This window comes from Pseudophryne corroboree, chromosome 6 (genome assembly GCF_028390025.1).
Source record: "Pseudophryne corroboree isolate aPseCor3 chromosome 6, aPseCor3.hap2, whole genome shotgun sequence".
Lineage (NCBI taxonomy): Eukaryota > Metazoa > Chordata > Amphibia > Anura > Myobatrachidae > Pseudophryne > Pseudophryne corroboree.
The window spans coordinates 273,461,277-273,477,183 of NC_086449.1; the positions used below are offsets into that span (position 1 = coordinate 273,461,277).

The following is a 15,907-nucleotide window of genomic DNA, read 5'->3' on the forward strand; positions in this document are numbered from 1 at the left end:
AAACAAATTGATGATCTAGGTAGACTAGAGGAATGGTCAAGAACGTGGCAACTTCAGTTTAATGCCCAAAAAATGCAAAATCATGCACTTGGGTCTCAAAAATCCAAAGGTTAAATATAGTATTAATGGCTCTATAATGGAAACTACTGAGTAGGAAAGGGATCTATGTATCACTATTTGAGGTGACTTAAAGGCAAGTAAGCAATATAACAGGAGGCAAGTAAGATGCTTGGTTGCATAGGGAGAGGACTCAGTAGCAGAAAGAAAGAAGTAAACTGCCACTGTATAGGTCATTAGTACGGCCTGATCTAGAATACTGTGTCCAGTACATTAAAGGGCAACTAAAATGGTGCATCGTCTTCACCACAAAACGTACTGGGAAAGGCTAAAAGATCTTAATATGTATAGTTTGGAGCAGAGAAGGGAAAGTGGGGACATGATATAAACTTTCAAATATATCAAGAGTTTTAACAAGGTACAGGAGGAAGACAATCTTCAAAGGAAAAGAAATATTACAACACAAGGACACATGCTGAAACTGGAGGGAGGTAGGTTCAAAGGAAACTTGAGGAAAATTACTTTACAGAAAGGGTAGTGGACAAGTGGAATAGCCTCCCATCAGAGGTGGTAGAGGCTAAGACAGTAGAGCAATTTAAACATGCATGGGATAGACATAAGAATACCCTTCCAAAGAACTAAGGATCAGATAGGATACCAAAAGGTACAAAAGGGGCAGAATAGATGGGCACAGTGGTTCTTATATGCTGTCAAATTTATGTTTCTATGTGTAATTCATTCCGCAGATGAAAAGTTACAGGTTGTCTAATGGATCTGGTATTAATAATTTATTTAGAAATATTCATCCTACCACTTATCTATCTTTGAGCTGCAGAGCCTGCATTTATCCTGTAATGGCGCAGTGGTGGAAGTGAAGAATTATATTTTAACTGGCTACTGTATAAAAGTAGTAAATTGCCTTTGTACTGCTGTCCTGTTGCAGATGAGAATGAATGCATGAGCAGCCATGCATGTGGAGGAGCCTCATGCCACAACACATTGGGAAGCTTTAAGTGCATATGTCCGACAGGATTTCATTTTGAACAGTTTGGTGGTTCTTGTCAAGATGTCAACGAGTGCAGCTCCTCTCAAGCCCCATGTAGCTACGGCTGTTCCAATACAGAAGGCGGTTATGTGTGTGGCTGCCCACCTGGATACTTCAGAATAGGACAAGGGTAACGGCTATTTACAAAAACCTTACCACTCACTCGTTGGGCCATATTTTGTTTGAGAAAAAAAACCTGTTATATGCAAGGCCATTAACTAGCAAGTATACTGCCTTGCAATTTTTCACTATAGCTTCAAAACAATATATTAGACTTTGTTCTTGATTTTTTAGTTAACACTTAAAATTATGTTGTTATTATTATTATTATTAGCTCCCACTTCCAATCTTGTATTTGGTGATTTATTTATGACACTGTGTATTGCCTTTAAAGAAATGTTGCTTTAAATCCCACTGCAAAATTCACTAAAATCTGCAATTGTAAAATTACGATTTATGCCAGTGGAATGGGGGAGGTAGAATTTGAAAATAAGGCAATTTCACGCTCCCCATGGAAAAGATTTCCCATATATTCTTTGTTGAATTCTATTTGTATTCTGTATCTGCCAATAAAAAATGTGATGTGCTAATATATATCCATCTTGTTCTCTTAGACACTGTGTAACGGGAGCAGGTTTAAGTGGAGCTCAGGATATGGCAGTCAGTGGGGAAATTGATGACAACTCCCTATCCCCAGAAGCTTGCTACGATTGTAAGATCAATGGCTATCCCAAGAGGGGAAGGAAGCGGAGGAGTACCAATGACACTGCTTCAAATGATGATGAGGTATTGGTGCTTTGGTTGAAGATCTGTAAAGTACCCTCTGCTTAAAATCCAAATGGTTACAATATATAATTGGGCAATATGACGGCCTAGTATCCTAAATGTTTTATCAGATTTCTGGAAAAATTGTGAATGCGAAAAAAAATTCCACGTTCAGGGCACTCAGGGTCTATTTAAATACTGTGGGTATGAGGGAACCGCTTCAAAACAACAATTTTATTAGATATGCTTTAAAATAGGGAACACGCACACTATCATTTAGACATACAAAATATACATAAACCTGATTAAAAACCGGAGTGCACAAAAACATTTTTATATAATAAATTGAGCCATAAGCAAACATGAAAGTTAAAACCAAGCTAAACAGTTATCTGCACTGAAATTAGAATTTTATTTAATGTATGACAATATTAACAATCTGCTGCTTATCAAAGTCAGTTGTTAATGATGTAAATGATATATGCAGCGGGATCGCCAGAGGTGCAGGATGCCGGACAATCTCTGTTAAAGGAGCAGTCACTTACAAGGCAAAACCATGCCTGGTAAGTGATTGCCCCTTTATAAAAAAATGTCTGAGATTGTCCAGAATATATGCACGCACCTTAGTGTGGCAGTGTTATTCCTATGCCCACTCTGCTGCAAATAAGCACTGCTGTAGTAATTCATTACACGGAGTGAAGCATGAGAATATCACTACACTACAGCCACCGGCACAACACATACAGCACGGCATCTGAACTAGAAAATGTTATATAGATATTAGTGATTTCTTATTAAAGACAATAAAACATGCTTTTTTTTTGCCAGGAGCAGCTTGTATTGGAAGCGCCTGTTAGCCTTGCGAGTTGGGATATTGAAAAACCTGCAATCCTCTCCTTTAACGTCTCCCACCTAAACACCAGAGACCGAATTCTGGAGCTGACGCCAGCTCTCACCACTCTGAAACATCACAACAAATATGTGATAGACTCTGGAAACGAAGGTGGTTTATTTAGGCTCAACCAGAAAGAAGGAATCAGTTACCTGCATCTGACCAAGAAGAAGCCGTTGGCTGGTGTATATAACCTGGAGATCAGCAGTTTTCCTCTTTACAAGGAGAAAGAGCTTATCCAGCTTGAAGACAGACACGACAGAGACTACCTCACCGGTGAATTGGGTGACATTCTTAAAATGAAAATTCAAATCCTCCTCCATTAGTTTCATGAACCAAAGACGAGAAAAATAAAACCAAAGATTGATAAGTAAACATGAATGTTCCCTCCCCAACATCACTGATTTCCCATAGCATAGGTACAAGGCAAGCCCTTTATAACTAAGTTTCTATGAATTAAAAAGCACTTTCTTCTCATATATGCAAGGTACAGGATCATTATCCCAGCTCAACACAACCACTTTCTCAGGCTTCTTATATAGTACGCAGCTGAGCTACCTTGATATGGTGAACACGCCGATTTTAAACTTGGGGACTTTTCCATTGGAAGTTGGCCTTTGATGCTGAAAGATTTCAGCAGAGGTACACGTAGTTGTTCTCATGTTGGACTTCTCTGGTTTGTAAATTCAAAGTTTTCCATGACATCTACAAGTCGCTAAGCCAGACATTTTTTTGGAGATCTTTTGGTGCTAGTAACTTTTTTTAAATAACTTTTTTTTTTTAAATAAATGCACTGTAATATTTACACAATTTAGAAGCCAACCATTACTCTGTCTAAACCTCATTTTTATTTTACTTACAAACTCAACCAAAATTAGCTTTAGTTTATCTCAATTATCTCTATATGTCATGAAAATGACATGTGTGTATACTGTAACCAAGCATTTATTTATCCTCGGAGCAATTGTAAACTATATAAAAAAAAGACCTAAAGTGGGGTTTGGGTTTTTTTTAATGGTGCTTATAAAGACCAACTACTTGTCTACACAGCCTAGTGGTGCAATTTCTATGACTAGGTGAATGCACTGAGGTCAGGAAACAATACACATTATCAGCGGAAGTTCAGTGCCATCCTATAACATGCAATATGCAGTACGTTGCACATCAGTAGTACCCAGTGGCATTTTTACAAAGGGCTCAGCATCAGGATAGAACCGTTCTACTTTATTGTATTGCATTTTTGAAGGAAATCAAATCTCAGTTAAAGCTACATAGTTTGGTTACACCATGCATAAATTTTCTTATCATACAAATACTATAACTGTATGTTTCATATAATGTTGTCAGGAAGACCTAGCCTGTATTGCTTTCCTGTAATGTCCTGTGGTACTCAGTTTTGCATAACTAAATCAAAACAGCTGTCTTTCATGTGTGTGAAGAAGTAAAATCCATTAAATGTACAAAATAAATCAGCAGCCAATCTACTGCTGTGACTGTTACAAGGAGAATGAGTGATTATAATTATTGCTTGGTGGCTTGATAACACGAATATGAGGAAACGCACATACTGTACTGTATACCATTTGTGCCTCAACACCCATAAGATGATATTTCTTATACTTACAATCTGTCATCCTTTACTAGTACTATTTTACCATAAAGGGCTTGCTTCTGAGCCGAATTATATATATCGATATTCACACAAATGACCATTGGGTTTTTTTCTGAGCATGCGTCTGAGTCATACTGATCTGTTCGTATAGAGTCACAGTACAGATCTAGACGCACGGTAGCAGAAATGTGAGGGGCCTTTCTGGATGGTGACTGGGGGGGGGGGGCAACGGGTGGCTAAATAGGCACACAGAGATGCTGTGTCTTATGGGAGTGTTGCAGGCATGTCGCTGACCGAAGTTATGTGCAAAGACGCTGACTCGCTCATATAGAAGGCAATACTGAGATATGGCACGTGCCCTAGGGATGCTGCAAGTTTCAGTGGTGTGACCGGTGGTTGCGTCTAAGACACACCGGACAGTAATGCAGCATCTATAGGTGCTGGCAGTGGGAATCTCAGTCCCTGCACATTCAAACGCCTGCTTGTACACCAGGGAAGGGCTTTGTGGTGACATTGGCATAAAGATGCAGGCACGACTGCCACTTTGACAACAGACCGACTCTGAATCCGGTCCACAGTTCTATATATTGACTGTTTTTCTTTTAATTTCCCATTATATACAATGTTATTATCTGTATATGTGTTGAATTGTTGAATAGCACAAACCCATACTATGGGGATGATTTAGAGATGGACATAGTTCTTTCCGCAGCAACATTTGCGTCCATCTCCTCGCGTGCTGGAGCTGCCCAACACAGGGCAAGGCCGCCCAGCATGTGTGTGGCGCCGCCTCATGATTCGTCCGCAATTTAATTGTGGATGCATTTATTAGCTGTTGACCCTTGCCAGCCGTTTGGCCCGCCACACTCTCCCAACACCAAAATGTAGCCCTCTGAACGCCCGCTGCTGTCACTCACCTTGCGGCCACAACCTTCCATGATACGGCTGCAAGGAGAAGGGTCGCACATGTGCACTCTGGCCGGTGCGTGTGCACAGACCAGATGGACGTGGCCGCTGCATACAGACTGCATACAGCCTCACGCTGCATTCTTCTCTGAATCGGCCCCTATATATCACCCTGTATCATGTGATAAGTACAAAGCTATTTTTATTTTTTGTACGCAGGGCAATTATTACCCACCTACTAGAAGATAATTTGGGGCAATTATTTTAAGACCCCTTTTTGTAATAGGGACATGTAACCTTATTTTACATCAGTTTGGAATCTACATGAAGTTCATTTTGATTCGTAAGCCAGCTCTTTTATTACCAGTTATCAAAATAGACCTATTATTGTCTTCCCAATTCCAGGCACAACGGCAACAATGCTTATTTCTACTGATACCACAATCTACTCAGGTTTCCATTTATTATCCAGTTTCACCTACTTGGGCTCTTGTCAAGGGCGTAGCTACCATAGGTGCAGGGAGCGCAGCTGCTATGGGGCCCAGAGCTGAGAGGGGCCATCTTCCCTGTCATATATGTGTTATATACATTTTTCCCATTGGAAGATACATAGGGTCCCTTACAAACGTTTTCCTTGGGGCCTACAGTATATCTAGGTATGCCCTTGGACCTACCCATTGTGATATAACATGAACTGGGGGGCATTATAATGTCACATAATATGAGCTGGGGCACTGTAATGTACCATGGGGCACAGTATTAAGTGGAGGCACTATAGTGTGGAATTATATGAACTGGGGGCACTGTATGTCATAATGTGAATTCAGGGTTCTGTGTTGTATAATGTGTACTGGCAGTCCTACAAGGTGACATAGGGCCTAATTCAGAGTTGATCGCAGCAGCAAATTTGTTAGCAGTTGGGCAAAACCATGTGCACTGCAGGGGGGGGGGCAGACATAACACGTGCAGAGAGAGTAAGATTTGGGTGGGGTGTGTTCAAACTGAAATCTAAATTGCAGTGTAAAAATAAAGCCGCCAGTATTTACCCTGCACAGAAACAAAATAACCCACCCAAATCTAACTCTCTCTGCAAATGTTATATCTGCCCCACCTGCAGTGCACATGGTTTTGCCCAACTGCTAACAAAGTTGCTGCTGCGATCAACTCTGAATTACCCCCATAATGTGAACTGGGGCACTACTATTGAGAATAACTGAACAACTGCTGCAAGAAGGTGTCTCTCTAGAAGCATTTGGATAGAGGCCCCTTCAAAAATAAAAAAAAGGGCAGTCTAGATGGGCCAAGTGGTTCTTATCTGCCGTCAAATTCTACGTTTCAACATGTTGCTATGGGGCCCACAAAGTTCTGGCTACAAAGACCCTGGCTCTTGTAATGCATTTCTGCCTTGGATGCAGAACGAAAACTAATAAAAGGTTAACGCTAATCCTCACCTCTATGGGGGGGAATTCAGGTGCTTTGCACGACAGCGGCCACTAGATGGCACCCAATGGAGCCATTCCAAGTGCTGCTTCGTTCAGGCGCACACAGCCGCCAGCGCTGGCATTACTGTTATTTTGTTCTGTCATTCTGACGGGCTAGTAACTAGTATGTCTTACAATTCACACCAGCATTGTCCATGAACAATGTAACGGTTTCCCTAGTAGATAGAGAAAAATGTTTTAGTTGGACCCTATATTGCACCCTTTATGCACTAAATTACTATCACGTAAATATTATGTTTAAAAATGTAACAAGTAAAATTATTGAACTTTGCAATTTAATGTTGACAATATTTATTATTATGAGTGCTGGGTGAAGAAACCCTGGTTGTGCTTTCCTAATTTGTCTGTCATTCTGCATACAGTGAAATAGGTATCCACCTTTTCTATAAAAGATATAATACTCACCTAAACTTACAGGTGGGTACAAGATTATTTCTGCTCTAGGCAAGTCGTCAAATAGTTATTTTATTCATTTCTTATTATTTCACTGTTATTCCTGTTAACTAATTATAAATGATACAAAAATATAGACTGTGCCAGGACTACTGAGTACCATCAGAATAAAGCATTGAATAGACATCACACAATCCCGCCGTCCGCCAGGCGCACCGCTTCCAGCAAGCTTGCAGCAAGATGGAAAAACCTTACCATAAGAAGCCAGGCGGTAAGACAGAGCAAGATAATATTCTCCGTTACATTGGCTTTGCTGATACGGAACTGTGGGCTGCAGCGCATTCAGGACTCATCAATTCAACACTACAAGGCCTATAAACATTGGCAAGGCGGTTTAATTGCCCACTTTTATACATATTTATACTATATCATATTTATTACTATTTACACCGATTTCTTAATAGTGTTTATCATACAGTACATAATCTGAGAGAGAGAAACAAGACCTGCAGGTGTAATGGAAGTGTGGTACTCCGGGTTTTGTGAAGTACACAACTGAAAGTGGGAAAAGAGAAATCCGGGTCTTCTAACTCACCCAGAGACAAAAAGGAAGTCAGCTGCAGGAGAGGGGGTTTAGAAATCCCGAACACTGCACTGTGCACTGATGCCTATTAAGGGCCAGTGAGCAGGGATCAGTTTGCAGCACCAGAGACTATGGAAATGACCGAGCCGAAGAGCATGGCTGCAAGCCACTACAGAGGACTGATGATGGAGCACAAGAAGTGCTAGGACTTTTTATGTTTGTGTTTTTATTTTTCTGTTTGTACCTGTGTGACCAGGCCCATACCTGAATATTCTCTGCCCAGTGTCTGCTACCAGTAAAGACTCTGTGTGGTAACCGGAATACCTGCCTGCGAGTCCTTATTTCAGTACCGGTGTTACATTATATATACATACAGAAACCGTGCTAGTTTATTTTCAAAAATATCTCCACTGTGACTGAGCTGCTTTCGCATAAAAACTGTGGAATACTTCCAATTTAATTAACACTGTATTCAATAATCCTAAAGGTTACTAGGATAAGCCACATTCCGATGGGATGAAATGCTTGTGGTCAGCATCCTAATAGTCAGAATCCCGACAGCGGAATGCCGGTGAATCCCATTGAGTATTCCCATAACCGCCCCACGCAGCCTAACTCTAATACTCACCTTGGGGATTTGTCGGCATTGTGATCCTCTGGATTTTTCTGTCTGCATTGTGACTGTTGGGATCCTGACTATATCCCATTCCAACAGACATTTCTTATATATACATTGTGTTTATTCTCCCCTCAGCTACATACGGTGTGTGGAAAATGAGACACTTCTCATTTTTCTTGCCTGTACCTGGTGTTTATTTAAAGTTAACCACATTAAAGGATTGACAAAAATTTCAGCAATCTGAAACCATTAAATACCTGTACATTAAGAATCAACGCCTAATTCAGAGATAGACACTGCCATATCTGCGCTACAGTCTGTTGCTGGAGTCGTGGGTGTGAGAACATGCACCAGTACTGTGGGGGCAATTCAGACTGGATCGCTGCAGAGGCAGCGATCGCAGTCTGAATTACTGTGTGGAGTGCGCATGTGCAGTGGCCACACTATGTGTGCGCACCCCAGGAGCCCAGTTAGATGCTATCAGCATCTCACTGGCTGCGATCGCCTCTGCTTAGTTGACAGGCAGAGGCGGTCGTGGGGCGGGAGGGGACATGCCAATGGCATTAGAACACCGTTAGCAGGGTGCAGTCCGGACAACAGAGGGGTGTCCGGACTGTTGGGGGACGGGCTGCGGCGGCTGCATGACGTCAAACGCAGCCGCTGTGACCTGGGATGAGGCCAGTAGATCCCTGCAAGCGTGCAGGAGATGCGCTGGCAGGAAGCTACTCATCAGGTACAAAAGCATCGCCGCCGTGCGATGCTTTTGTACCTGTGCAGGAGGGGGGAGGGCCTGACATGCGGGGCGAAAGAAAAGAGTAGCAGAATTGCTACTAAAAAATGTCATGCCGTTTCTGAGTAGTGTCGAAGTCAGAAAATATTACAACACACACATTACATACAAACACCACATAGATGGCCTCCGTGTGCGTGCGTGTTCGGCTGTGCGTGCACATATTCGCAAATTGCGTATGGTCGCCCCCGTGGTCCTGCGCATTAGAGCGTGGTATGAGTAATTACAGTGGAATTTGTACTCGCATGGAAAAGCTACAAAGACATATCATAAATCTAATCTATATATTGCATAGATCCCACACTGTCTGATTTTTCTTCTAAATAGAATGAAGATCGGTCACACATAAATTAAAACTCCCAGAGACTAAAATACAATGGCCTTATTTACACTAAGCTTTGAAATTCTATGAAAAAGGCAAACACCTTTGTTTACTAGGGTAGCCGAGTTTCTATTTAAAACAATAAGTACTGGATTGTCATTGTCTCACCTGAAGACAAAAACAAAAGAAGAGACAATACCCAGGAACCTAAGCTGCGAGAAACTCAATTAGCAAATAGCTAACCAAAATACAAACCAGACATTTAGAAATCTGAGATATTAACATTCATAGTTTAAACTCTTGGAGATGTATGTATATATATATATATATATATATATATACATATACATATATATATAATTCCTAACAAATTGTAATAGCAGGAGTATGTGTGTGTGTATACATATATATATATATATATATATATTAAAAAATGAAGTATAAAAAGCGCCTAGTAGTGTTGGTGACTCACTCCTCGTGAAAAAATTGTGATAATAAAACAGATATAGTATAGTAAACTTAGCTGCGGGTATTTCTGGTAGATGACTCTTATAGACAGCACATGTAAAGGAGAGATAAAATAAACATAGTGTGTACTGTTTTTAAATTTCCACAGGTGTTTTTCTGTATATATAAAAAACAATTTATAGGAACTATGCAGGTTCCAATTTTAAAGGAGAAACTATGTTTAGTTAAAAACAATAGTTTAATAGACACACTCCTGCCCAAACATGCAGGTTACATATATAAATAAAACAGTACACAAAATCAAAGGACATATATAGCAGCTGGTTCAATTGTAAAAATGCAGGTATTAATCGTACAATGTTAAAAAATATAGCAGGCTTATCTGTCCACAAATATGGGTATTGGATTAGATTTCATCCTTGAATGCAAGTATCAAACGTACAAGATATAAGGTAAAAACATGGCTTATCTGTCCACGGATAGGAAGTCAGAAAGGGGTGGGCATCCAGGGACAGGGACTGGATGCCCACCCCTTTCTGACTTCCTATCCGTGGACAGATAAGCCATGTTTTTACCTTATATCTTGTACGTTTGATACTTGCATTCAAGGATGAAATCTAATCCAATACCCATATTTGTGGACAGATAAGCCTGCTATATTTTTTAACATTGTACGATTAATACCTGCATTTTTACAATTGAACCAGCTGCTATATATGTCCTTTGATTTTGTGTACTGTTTTATTTATATATGTAACCTGCATGTTTGGGCAGGAGTGTGTCTATTAAACTATTGTTTTTAACTAAACATAGTTTCTCCTTTAAAATTGGAACCTGCATAGTTCCTATAAATTGTTTTTTATATATACAGAAAAACACCTGTGGAAATTTAAAAACAGTACACACTATGTTTATTTTATCTCTCCTTTACATGTGCTGTCTATAAGAGTCATCTACCAGAAATACCCGCAGCTAAGTTTACTATACTATATCTGTTTTATTATCACAATTTTTTCACGAGGAGTGAGTCACCAACACTACTAGGCGCTTTTTATACTTCATTTTTTAATATTTATCTCTATATTGTTTAAAAGCTGCCACTTACGTATATGTAAGGAGTGTTAGGTGTGACCATATAGTCATTTTATCCCTTTGTATTTAGGGGGTCTTACTGAATTTACCTAGGCGCTATTCTCTACTTTTTCATATATATATATATATATGAGTATATGGATATATGTGGATATATGTATATCTTGAGGATGGAAATAGATAATCATATCAATTGTGGGATCATATTGTTCAGAGTCACGTAAACATTAATCTGATGGGAATAAGAATATTATTATATATTACCACATTAAGATATTAATAATACCAGATTTATGTATGATTAATGTGATGGGTTTAACTGGTCATGGGGCAGGAACTCAGATGCAAACAACAGAAACCACATCTCAGGTCCTAGCCATCACCCACTTCTTGACCTGACCAATGATCTCCGGTGCACAGGATATGTCCCACCCCCGAACCAATGGAAGAAGAGCACACAATGTCTCTTGTATTATGTTTTGATCTACTGTATAAAAGATGCCTGCTGCAGGCCTGGTTACACAAGACTCACAAAGTTATCTATCAAGATGACCGAGGACCAGACTGGGTAGTGCGGCGAAATCCAAACAAGTATGTATCATTGACTGTAGCCATTATTCTTTTGTATTGTATTGCTTTATTATTGTAACCCCCTTTCAGTAATAATACGCTGTGGTGTCGGTACCCAGCAGTTTAATTACAATCTGGTGTCGTGTCTTCCTTTCCCTGCTAAGGTTTAAAGTGTATTATTATTGCATTGCATAGCTGTTAAGGGTTCACGGTGTATCATTGGGTGTGTACGCGCTGTGTGTACTTTGTACAGCCAGCGCGGCGTTTGTACGCAAAGTCCGTACTCAGTGCGGGACTCTGTACGCTAACGGTGTAAAAAGTCCGTAGGTTGCGGATTAAGTATAGCGTCCGCAGCGGCTTCATTTAAAGTGTATGAAATGTCTTTTTAAAGTGTTGCTTTTAGTCCTGTATGAAAATCAGCATTCTCAAATGGGGGCATCGTCCGGTTTTCCACATACAGCCTAACAGGTCACAGCAGACTTAATCTATCAGCAAAAGGGCGGACAGAAAGTATCCTACGTAACCTTTTCTTGGTTGATGTATGCACTGAAAACCCTACTTGTGTGCTGATTAGATGACGTCTGCTCTGTATGGTTTGTAGAGATGCTGGTAGAACCCGTAAAACAAACAGGGAAAAAAGCTATTTAAAAATCTGTGAATTTTTTTTGGGCGGCAAAAGCGTACACAACAAAAAGCACCCATACTTTGTATACCTTCTCACATTGTTGCCATAAGACTCAGATTGCTAGATTCATTTAGATCTGTGAAACCGGATACATTTGTTGCTATATAGTTAAAACTAAAATAAATGTTTAAGGAAGTAAGTGTAAAGCACAAACGCAGTCTGGCCTGGTTGTAAAGGTTTATACAGAAAAAACTGTGTGTTGTGTTAAGTGAGCGATTATAGTTAGTATTGCTCACATTTATAGAAGTTGTGGGATTTGTTTTATTGCGGACGTACGGTTTTGTACACGTGTCTCGGACAAAGTACAGGACTGCGCACGCAGCGTAAGAGACACACACGGTCGCGTGTTTACGCAAAGTGCGTAAGAATACGGGCGCTAAGTACAAATTACACAATAGTGTCGTTTAGCTAAAAGGTGGGACAGTAGCCATGCTACAATAGCATAAGACTGCCCGGTTTCTAAAGCAGATTAGTATAAAAAATTTTAGTTTAAAAACTGTATTGCCTCTGGGGTAAAGCTGCCTATCTGAATGAATTAAATTTTTCTGTACAGAAAAACCAAAGTGTATTTGAGTGAGCAAACGTAGGAGTGAGTGGATATTCGAACCCAGGGAATTCGGGATCCCGTCGTGTGGTACACCGAGTGAGTGGAGGCTTGGTGGCGTGAGGCGGCTGACTCACGTTAGTCTAAGGTTTAATACGTAAGTCGTGAGGAGACTTACACAAGAGCATGGTAGGGAATTGTGTTGTGACCCATATAGTTTTTGCTACGCTCCGGCTGAGGTTTCGCAGCTTGTGATTCGATTCCAGTGGTTGTACGGCAGATAAGTAACAAGTACCTATATGCTGTGCGATTGGACCGCGCGTTTGTGGGTGCGATATATAGTGCAACGTGATATCCTTTTTACGAGCTTTTGCGTAAAATCGCTGTATCATTAGCGCTGTATAGAACATACGCAAGCGTGATTTGTGTATAATAAAGCGCATAGGGAGTTTTCGCTGGTCTCTCTCAGGTAAATCTCCAATGACAGATACTTTACTGGAAAGTGTAAGTTATTCCTAAAAACTTCCAGTAAATATAGGTCAATAGGGGCCCTAAGTTGGGTACATTGCCTTCGCTATCGACAGTGTATGGTAGTATTGACCAACGTGGGCGTGAGCGGGTGAAGAGCGCTCGGAGAACTTTCACTGTCACCTTATATTGAGTATTTTGGTGTCTGTGGGAAAAGGCCCACAATTATGGGAGCCAGTTGCTCAAGTAAGGGACGTTTAACCAGGGTTCAGGTTGAAGAGCCGCGGCCCAGGGGGTCAGCGAAGTTTAAAGGAAAAAGTATTATGTGTGGGAAATATGGTCCACACGCTGAAGACTTTTTGTCTGAATGGGAACGTATGACTGACAAAGATAGGGAACCATTCCCTAGGGTGGGCAGCTTTGAACCAGAGGTATTGCAGAACTTAAGCAGTAAAATATGTCTTCTTAAATCCAGAAAACAAAGGATTAGACATAACTATTGTTTAAAATGATGGCAACTAGAGGGGGAGATGCAAAGGGAACAAACTCGTAAAGCAGGTTCCAAACTTAGCAGGAATGGAGACACAAACACACCATTACCGACACAGGTCGAAGAAAAAAAGATGGCTGCAATCAATGGTACATCTGTAAATGATAGTAGTGTGCAAAAACAATGTATTTACCCTAATTTTTGCAAGATGTATCCTGTTTTGAAGTCTTTTCAAGGTTATAGGTCACAGGAAGATGAAGGATCCAGCCAAATCACAGCTCTCCTCCAAGCAGTCACCTTGCAGGAAACTCAGGCAGGGCCTGTCCAACCAGGTAGAGCAGTAACAATATTCCCCAATGAAAGAACTAGTGAGGTCACAGCTACCGGTAAGTGTGAGACAACAACACCTCACAGTAAACAGATTAGGAGCGGAATGGTAGGATTACATCCTGTCTTGGAAATAGTAACTCCCAATGGGGGAACTGATAGTCAGGGAGTAATCCTCACCAGGAATAATGCAATGTATTGCCTGTGGCCCAGAGATGAGCTGCGGTCAATCATTTCAGAATTCCCCGACCCTCGGAAGCATTTAGCCAAATGTCAGAAGTTTATCAGAGATCTGGGAAATGCGTATGAACCAACAAACAAACACTGGCAGATATTTTTGAAAGCGTGCCTACCCCCTAATATTGACACCCAAAAATTTATCACAGATTGTAGATTAGAGCCGGATAGTCGTATGACTGACAAACACAATTAGGAGAACTTAGAGCAAATTAACATGCAACTAGAGTTGTATTTCCCCACAACTGTTAAGTAGAGAAGAATTTTCTCCATAAAACAGAGGGAAAATGAAATGACATCTGAATATTTCCATCGGGCCCTGCAAATAATGGATAGATACACTGGGGTATCAGATACAGGGAACGATGCGAATTACAGGGAGGTGGCTGTCTCTGCGCTAATGGACGGACTCAATAAGACAGTAAGGGACAGGGTACAAACATCTTTGCCTAATTGGAGAGGGGTCACAGTAGCTTGTCTTAGAGAGTGCGCAATTGAACACCACAAGAATATTGTTAGGCGTAGAAAACAACAGGAGAGGCTGAGGATTGAAAGTTTACAGGCTCTTACACCAAAGTCTCATCAGCCTAAACCCCAAAACCCTGGTGGTAAGAAAAGGCCAATAATATGTTACACTTGTAAAAATAAAGGACATTTTGCTAGAGATTGTAAGAGTAGTAGAGCACATAGCCAATATAGACCCCTAGACAGAGAAAACAAGCCACGTTATTAAACACATAGACAGGATCAAGGGACATATAGTAAAGAATCACGAGCCATATAGAAAACACAGATTCGGTTAATGGGAAGAACGGAATAAATGCAACTTTACCCGTTTAACAAAATTTACTGGGGTTGAGAAGAGGTCTCTAAACTTTTGCTTCTTTCTCTAGCAGAAGTGACCTCTAATTAACTTAACAGAAGTTTTGTTATAGATGGCATACATATAGCGTGCTCCCGCCCAGAAAGTACGAATTATGTTGGATACCCACGAAGACTAATGTTGCATTTCACTGTTTTAGATGCATGTCCATCACAGGTAGAGGAAATTATCTCAAAGATACCGGGTTCCCTATGAACTTAGAATGGACAGGACACTGGATTGATGGCTGGGATAGTCCCAGTAGAGATATAACACACATAGAATTTTTTTTAGGGGAGCAGACCGAGTAGAGAATCATTCCCCCGTAGTGCCCAATCCAGATGTCAGATTTTGTAAAATCTTCTTTGCCTCTGCAAACTTATCTGTTACTAAACTCTATGTAATTTGTCTTCAAAGTTTCCTCTTCATCTCTTGCGTTCACCGACGGGATTACAGTTCAGACACCACATGCCTACTCGGTCTTTCAGAGCTCTGCCCAAATCCAGTATATCTCACCAGCATAAGGACACCAGTATTTATGCAGTGTGCCTGGTCATGCACAAAGGGTGGAGAATGAGAATACTGGTGAAGGGAGACTGTGCACAGACACGGATATGCATGATGGTGTGACAGCCTGTTGGTGAATGCCAAACCTGACATTTTTCTTTTCTTAATTTA

General features: G+C 40.7%; 1 protein-coding gene and 1 long non-coding RNA gene across 4 annotated transcripts in view; one reads left to right on the top strand and one right to left on the bottom strand.

The window, feature by feature from the left end:
• Positions 1–4,267, top strand: part of FBN1 (fibrillin 1) — a 343,784-nt gene extending 339,517 nt beyond the window's left edge. For 2 of the 3 annotated variants that reach the window (XM_063926050.1, XM_063926049.1), the window contains exons 64-66: positions 1,001–1,232; positions 1,717–1,888; positions 2,696–4,267. In XM_063926050.1, coding sequence (XP_063782120.1) covers positions 1,001–1,232; positions 1,717–1,888; positions 2,696–3,085 — 794 coding nt within the window. In that variant the 3' untranslated portion in view covers positions 3,086–4,267. The remainder of the gene's footprint in view (positions 1–1,000; positions 1,233–1,716; positions 1,889–2,695) is intronic. The other variant, XM_063926051.1, reaches the window with a different exon arrangement.
• The window catches only part of LOC134932035 (uncharacterized), a 115,298-nt gene that overhangs the window by 31,945 nt on the left and 67,446 nt on the right, over positions 1–15,907 (bottom strand). The gene's annotated exons all lie outside the window — the stretch shown is intronic.